The 8,418-nt window shown below is 45.0% G+C and overlaps 1 protein-coding gene across 1 annotated transcript in view; it reads left to right on the plus strand.

Annotated features, from left to right (window-relative positions):
* Nucleotides 1-828: 828 nt before the first annotated feature.
* slc1a5 (solute carrier family 1 member 5) overlaps nucleotides 829-8,418 on the plus strand; it is a 30,543-nt gene continuing 22,953 nt past the window's right edge. The window contains exon 1 of the mRNA XM_048618132.1: nucleotides 829-1,594. Coding sequence (XP_048474089.1) covers nucleotides 1,011-1,594 — 584 coding nt within the window. The 5' untranslated portion in view covers nucleotides 829-1,010. The remainder of the gene's footprint in view (nucleotides 1,595-8,418) is intronic.

Below are 8,418 nucleotides of genomic sequence, written 5' to 3' on the forward strand. Positions count from 1 at the left end.
TAGGGTGGATTGGCCATGCTAAATTACCCCATAGTGCCCAGGGATGTTAGACATGGGGAAATACAGGGTTAGGGGAATGAGTTAGGGTGGGATGCTCATCGGAGAGGCAGTGTGGACCTGTTGGGCCGAATGGCCTGTTTTGGCACTGTAGGGGTTCTATGATTCATTTCTGAAGAAGGGTCTAGACCCGAAACGTCAGCTTTCCTGCTCCTCTGATGCTGCTTGGCCTGCTGTGTTCATCCAGCTCTACACCTTGTTATCTATGACTCTATGATCTCCTTTAAAACTTGCCCACTTTTACCTTAAACCCTAGGAAAAAGACATTATGGCCTCACTTTTGTAAACTTATCACTATCCTGACTTCGAAATATATCACTGACCCTTCAGTGTGACTGGATCAAAATCCTGGAACTCCCTCCCCTAATAACATTTTGGGTGTCTCAAAGTTAGATGGTCTGCAGCAATTCAAGAAGATAATTCGCTATAAAAACCAAAAGAACTGCGGATGCTGTAAATCAGGAACTAAAACAAAGTTGCTGGAAAAGCTCAGCAGGTCTGGCAGCATCTGTGAAGGAGAAAACAGAGTTAACGTTTCGGGTCCAGTGACCCTTCCTCACATTCGCCTTCACCGTTTCAAGAGACAATTAGAGATGGGCAACAAATGCTGGCCTAATCAGCAGAGAGCCACATCCTACAAATGAATTTGAAAAAAAAAACTCTCCTTCCCTCTTCTCTCTCTGCTTGTTCCGGTCCAGTAGAGGGACTGTTGTCTATACAGCGAGGGATTGGCTGCTACACTTACGTTCTTATCATGATTTAACGGGCTCGGCCCCGCCCTTGAAATGTACACCTCGTGGGTCAGGCGGAACGAGTCAGTTTCAAACACATTCCCCCCGCTCGATTTCTACCTCGCGTGGATTTCACAAGAAAAGCCAGAGGTTTCAAGAGGTATATTTTCTATTTGTATAAACCTGATAGACAGGAGAGAAAAAGCGGATTAGGAGGGAATTATGGCTTCATTGAGTGACGATTGTTCGAAGGGGATTTCGAACGGGGATATCTACCTGGACGAGAAAGCTGCAAATGGCAACAAAGTATCAGACGATGGCAACAATGTAGCGAGAAGCGGCGACAATGTGTCGTTCAGAAAGCCTGAGGCCGCCGGCAAGATGAGGAAAATCAAGGGTTGCATCAGCTCCAATCTGCTGGTGATCCTGACCGTGATCGGGGTGATCACCGGGGTAGCGATCGGCCTGTCGGTGAGGAACCTCCACCTCAGCCGGGTCCAGATCATCTACTTCTCCTTCCCAGGGGAGCTGTTGCTGCGGTTGCTCAAGATGATCATCATCCCGCTGGTGGTATGCAGCTTAGTGTCCGGAGCTGCCAGCCTCGACCCCCGAGCCCTGGGCAAGTTAGGAGGCTGGGCGATGCTTTTCTTCTTCCTGACCACCCTTATCGCCTCGGCGATCGGGGTGACCATGGCTTTTATCGTCAAGCCCGGGGTCGGCGCTGACGCCAACCCCGATCTATCGGGTTTGGAAGATGCCCTGCCGGAGCCTAAAGAGGTTACAGACTCCTTTCTGGATCTTGTAAGGTAAATGTAACACCCTCCTCCCAACACACACACACACATTCCTTTTTAAACAAAATCCAGACCCAGCTCCGATTAATATGGTTACATAGTTGAATTGAAATTCAGGTCAACTATGTAGCCATTAGTTTCAGCAAAGTTTTTAAATTTGATTGCAATTCTGTCGAGCTCTGGGGGAGGGAGAATTGATTTGCTGAAGAGTTGAATTCGTTTGATTTAATTTGTCACTCTTTTGGAATTTCTCAACCAAGTGTTTCATATGTTTTGTAGTCAATTTTTCAAATCTGCTCAGACTGAACCGGAGTCACTGTAGGTGACTTTTTTTTTCCCTGATCACTGTCTGATGCAATTTGCCACGTGGTTGCAGAGACGAGCGCTGGCTGTGTGGCTATTATGGACAGTGAGATAGCCCAGTTAATGGCATCGTGTAAGGGCCAATTCTTTGAAAATGCTTACTGATCAGTCACACACACCCCATTCACCCCAACCCTCAAACGCCTTTAACACCCTCTACCTCGTTTTTTTTTTCCTAATTGCAACAGCAACTACAGAATTGTTACAAATGCTGTGAGGGCATTGTAAAAGGTGCTATATATCCCAATGGGTTAGCTAGGTGGGCTGAGGTGACTATGAAGTTCTCTCCTCCCCAGCCTGACCCTCAGGTAAAACCACCATCAGAGAGTCGTACAGCGCGGAAACAAACCCCTCGGACTGTTTGCGCTAATCTAACCTAGTCCCATTTGCCAGCATTTGGCCCACATTCCTCTAAAACCCTTCCTATTCATAAACCCATCCAGATGCCTTTCAAATGTTGTAATTGTACCCACCCCTCTCTCTAGCCTCTGGGTCTGTAATGACTTTGCTTGTTTTCTTTTGACCTTCCTTATTTCCTTTAGAAGGATGAGGAAGAATCTGAGAGAATTTTATTCATTTCACAGTAGGCCGGACAAACTAGATGCAGGAAGGGTGTTTCCCCTGGTATGGGGGTGTCTGGAACCAAGGGTCACAGTCTCAGACTACAGGGTAGATTATTTAGGAGTGTGGTGTGGAAAAATTTCTTCACTCAAACAATAGTGAACCTGTGGAATTCTTTACCACAGAAGGCTTATTTACCTCTGAATCACCAGGTTCTGGTTTTCATTTCTTGCTGCTTAGTTCAGGCACAAAAATGCAGGCTGACATTCTAACGCAGTATTGAGGGGTCACTGTACTGGTGTAGGGTGCACTGTTTAGATATAGACACTAAACTGAGGGCCCAACTACCTTTTTGAGTGGATGTGAAAAGATGACATGGTTCTGAGTTGGAAGCAGAGTTAATCTGGGAGTCCTCAAGCAATATTTATCCCTCAATTGACATCGCACGCCATAAAGAAAATCTGCTCATTGCTGCTTGTGGGATCTTGCTGTGTACAAACTGGCTGCTTAGTCCCCTCCACTTCAAGGAGTGCTTCGTTGATGTGTGCAGTAGAACTTAGAACAGTACAGCACAGCACAGGCCCTTCGGCCCACAATGTTGTGCTGACCTATTATCCTACTAAGATCAATCTATCCTGCATACTCTACATTTCACTATCATCCATGTGCCTATCCAAGAGTCGATTAAAAGTCTCTAAATTATCTGACTCCACTACCACTGCCAGCAGTGCATTCCACACACCCACTCTCTGCGTAAAGAACCTACCTCTGACATCTCCCCTATACCTTCCTCCAATCACCTTAAAATTATGCCCCCTCGTAATAGTCATTTCCGCCCTAGGAAAAAGTCTCTGACTATGCACTCTATCTATGCCTCTCATGATCTTGTAAACCTCTATCAAGTCACCTCTCATCCTCCTTCGCTCCAATGAAAAAAGCCCTAACTCCCTCAACCTTTCTTCATAAGACCTGCCCTCCAGTCCAGGCAGCATCCTGGTAAATCTCCTTTGCACCCTGTCCAAATCTTCCACATCTTTCCTTTTAATGAGGTGACCAGAACTGAACACAATATTCCAAGTATGTTTTCAGACACCTAGTGGCTAGGAGTAGCACTCCCATAAATGCCAGCCGTTCTTTTTTTAAAGCATAAGAGTTGATTGTGAAGGAACAACCTTTCTGTTAGCTTAAACAAAACAGGAGAGGGCTGGAAAATATCAGTAGCACAATTGGAAGAGTTCTGAAAAAGGGTCACTGGACTAGAAAGGTCAACTCTGCTTTCTTGCCACAGATGCTACTAGACCTGCTGAGTTTCTCCAGCAATTTCCGTTTATGTTTCTGGTTTCCAGTATCTACAGTTCTTCAATTTGTCTCCCTGATAACTGGTTTGGTTTAGTCAATGTCAGTCCAGATTGAGCTGGTGGTGCCGCCTTTGAATATTACTGAAGTCAGGAGCTCCGTCGTTATCGTAGTTTTCTTTTAAATGATCAGCATTGGGAAAGACAGCCTCACAACAGCCTGTTGTTGGTGTCCAAACTCACTCACAACTGCAAACCTTGGAAACTGGTGTCCCTGGGCTACAGAGGGAACAGTTGTACACTGTTCTGGCTCTTGTATCCTGTCCCCTGATCCTTCTTGGACAGTGTAAGCATTTGCAAGAGGACCCGGTTGAAATGTTAAAAAGCATGGAGAGCGCTAAGCCCTGTGTAAGAGGCCATTCAGTCCATCATGTCCACACTGGCCAAAAAAACAAGCTTAATCCCCTTAATCTGGATGGAAGGCGATGGCGTAGTGGTAATACCAGAGACCCGGATAATGTCCCTGGGATCCAGGTTTGAATCCCTCTCGGATGGTGGAATTTGATTCCAAAACACAAATCTGGAATTAAGAATCTAAAGATAACCATGAATCCACTGTTAATTGTCAGAAAAACCCATTTGGTTCACTAATCCCCTTTAGGGAAGGAAACTGCCATCTTTACCTGGTCTGGCCTACATGTAACTCCAGGCCCACAGCAATGTGGCCGACTCTTAACTGCCCTCTGGGCAATTAGGGATGGGTAATAAATGCTGCCTAGCCAGTGACACCCTCATCCCGTGAATGAATAAATAAAAAATCCCATTTTCTAGCTCTTGGTAGATCATAATACTTCCCCATAACTCTTGAGTCCCTTCCTGATTAAAACCCTATCTATCACAGTTTTGAATATATTTACGACCCAGCCTCCACAGGCCTGTGTAGTAAAGAATTCTGCAGATGTGTCATCCTCTGAGAGAAAACTTATTTGTTGGGATGATTCAGTTAGTAGTGTAAACTGTTAGCTAGCAGCCTAACCTACCTAGTCTGCATATCCCTGGACACTACAGGCAATTTAGCATGGCGAATCCATCCTAACCTGCACATCTTTGGACTCTGGGAGCACTCAGAAGAAACCCACGCAGAAATAGGGAGAATGTGCAAACTCCACATAGACAGTCACCTGAGGGTGGAATTGAACCCACGTCCCTGGCGCTGTGAGGCAGCAGTGCTAACCACTGAGCTGCCATACTACCCCTTCATCAGTTGGTGAAGAGTGGTACTGGAACTGATCTTTATTCAGTCTAACGTTTATTTGCAGAACCACCACAAAACAAGTATGCATCGCTTAACTCAACACAGACAATCAAGAAATTTCTCTTTATATTGCTGAAATGAAATCTCAATAAATGCTTTCCTCTAAATGCAAGGAATGTCTTACTGGATCTATGGAAAATCTCCCAAATCCCCCAGCATCAACTGTAGGATGAGATATTAAAATTATACAGAATGAAGGTAGTCCATTCAGCCCATTGTGGCTGAGCTGGTTCATAGCCGTGCAACCCCCCCCTCCGGTGTACATTTCATCAAGATCATGAGCTCTGTTTGTTCAGATGTAAGTTGCCAACTTTGATTGTGCATGTTGATGGAGGTTCCATTGTCTGGCCAACCGCCCTGCCCCTACAACTAATCACCCAATCTATTTGTTGTTACAGTTTCCAGTTGGAAAGCCTTGCAGCTCTGCATTTCCTGATTGAGAAAAGGCTGTTTGACCAAATGATTCAAGCTCTGTATTTTTAGCATAGGTAAATTGGAAGTTTTTTGTCAAAAAAACAGCATACGCTTCTGTGCCTCCTCACATTTCTTCCTGGGGCTTTGCTTGTAGCAGTAGCCTGTAGATTAGTCTTAAATTCCTAAGGACACCATAGCCAACTTAATGGTAGCCCTTAGATATTGTGCTGTATTACTAGAAGTTTTGGATGACCATTGATTTCTGGCCTGTTTGTGCCGCTCCCCTTTTGGTTGGATTAGGGTAGCAACAGATGTCAAGCAAAAATGCATAAAAAGGGTTGATATCAGTTGTTACAGAGATAGTAGGAACTGCCGATGCTGGAGAATCTGAGATAACAAGATGTAAAGCTGGATGAACGCAGCAGGCCAAGCAGCACCAGAGGAGCAGGAAAGCTGACATTTCGGGTCAAGACCCTTCTTCAGAAAATTTCCCCTTGATATCAGTTGTGATCTGATGGAACCATCTCTACCTTTTCAATGGGCTGAAAGGTCTGCTATGGCTCACCAGTCTAGGTGCCAATTGTGACTGCACTCCATGAAGATAGAATGGACATTTCCCCTTTAGGCCCATTGAGAACAAGGAGTCAAATTTTAGGCTAAGGGATAGCAGATTTAGAACAGAGATGAGGAGAAATTCACTATCGCAGAGTGTGGTAGACACTGAATAAATTTAAGGAGGAGATGGACAGATTTTTGATTCGTAATGGGTTAAAGGATTATGGTGAGTGAGCAGGAAAGTGGAGTTGAGGCTGCAATGAGATAAGCCATGATCATATTGATGATGTGGAGGTGCCGGTGTTGGACTGGGGTGAACAAAGTCAGAAGTCACACGACACCTGGTTATAGTCAGGTGAAGCTGAAGGAGCAGCGCTCCAAAAGCTTGTGATTGTAACATGGTTGTATTGAATAACAGAGCAGGCTCAAGGGGCTGAATAGCCTACTCCTGCTCCTAGTTCTGTGAAGACTTTTGTGTTGTCTTGAGGGTGTGGAAATTTGCCATAAAGATGAACTTTCTGACACCTTCAGCAGGATCTGATCCTGTTGGTGTGGATTCACCAGTGAAAACTAATAAAGATTATATATTAAAATTTGGTCAACAGTTCGTTTTATCTGTCATAAAAAGGAGTGCTAATACATTTCAGTACTTTAAGCAGCAGTTTACAGGGAAATAAAAACTTTATTAACCTGATTTTTGTCTCGGAGCACTTAAATCAGCTACCCCTTCTAGGGCCATCTTGATTTCAACCATCAGAAGCTGCTGTGTTCTGCACTCACACAGCCCTGTACCATTAAGGTTGTTGTGGTTCACACATTTTGGTTTCACATTCCTATATTAATCCATATGTACACCATCTACTTTCTGAATTGGCTGTTTGACCAAGTTAATATTTGTAATTAAACTAACATTTCCTTATCTGATAGCCTGCTGATGCAGTAGACAAGTTCCGAAGGGTCTAGGCCCGAAACGTCAGCCTTCCCGCTCCTATGATGCTGCTTGGCCTGCTGTGTTCATCCAGCTCTACACCGTGTTATTTCCGAAAGCTGTTGTGTTCTTGAGGTTCTGGCAGCTGTTTCTGGGCCAGTTTGACTCTCGAAAGTTGATCGTAGAAGGAGGCTGTTCAGCCCATTGAATCCACGATGGTGAAGTAGGCAGTAAACGGTGCCAACTTTAAACCCTTGCAGACTCTCCATCTCGGAGGGGAAGAATCACTTCAGATTCCTCACAGCTTAACCATTAGTTGGTGCAATTGATTATAGTGCAAGTGTCACACCTATACCCCAAGGATTGCATCAGCTCCAGTAGGCAGGTCACCACCATCTCAAGGCCAGTACACACTGGCCCAGTCCATGACCCTCATAAACAATCCTTTACAATAAAGGTCAAGATTGTGAGTGGCTTGGAGGGGAACTTGCAGGTGGTGGTGTTCCTATGGGATGTACTTCCTGTCTCCTTCTAGATGGTAGAGGTCGTTAGTTTGGAAGAAAGAGCCTTGGGTGAGTTGCTGCAGTGCATCTTGTAGATGGTACACACTGCTGCTACTGAGCGTCAGTGGTGGAGGGAGTAAATGTTGAAGGTGGTGGACGTGGTACCAATCGATGTTGCTTTGTCCTGAATGGTGTTGAGCTTCTCAAGTATTGAGCTGCGCCCAACCAGGGAAATGAATCCGCTTCCTCCACTCTTTGAGGCCATGCAAACCAAATCCTTATGTTGAAAAAATTTCTCTTTGCCTTCCCTCTGGCTCTTTCACCAATTTTGCTTGGTTATTCTGCATATTTCCCTTCCTTTCTTTGGGAGGACAATGATATGTTCACCATTAATGCACACTGGAATCTTCTCTTACAGCCGCGGTCAGACAAGGGATGTTCTCTGCTATAGCTATGTGGTGACTTTGACTGAGAGAAACCATGAGTGATTTTCCTCCCCACTCTGTCTTTGCTGCTGCAATACCCAGTGAAGCCCGAGTGTCTGCATGTGGAGGAAGGGGTGAACTGAAGAGCTCCACATAACTCTGATGCCCCTTTGTGCAAGTATTGGGAGGGAAGAGGTGGAAAATCTAGCCATTATTTGGCCAACCTTTCCATCCTTGTGACACACTGCCTTCCTACACCAATGGACAAACACAAAGACTCTTTACCCAATTGGCTGATGCTTGACTGTCAGACCACGAGCCTTCAATTTCCCCATTTTCCATATTTTTATATATGGCAAACAGACATATTGAAAGATATTGACAAAGTAAACCCAATCTTCAGCAAGGAGAGATAGTAGGAACTGCCGATGCTGGAGAACCTGAGATAACAAGATGTAGAGCTGGATGAACACAGCA

The sequence above is a fragment of the Rhincodon typus genome, chromosome 39 (genome assembly GCF_021869965.1).
Source record: "Rhincodon typus isolate 14 chromosome 39, sRhiTyp1.1, whole genome shotgun sequence".
NCBI lineage: Eukaryota > Metazoa > Chordata > Chondrichthyes > Orectolobiformes > Rhincodontidae > Rhincodon > Rhincodon typus.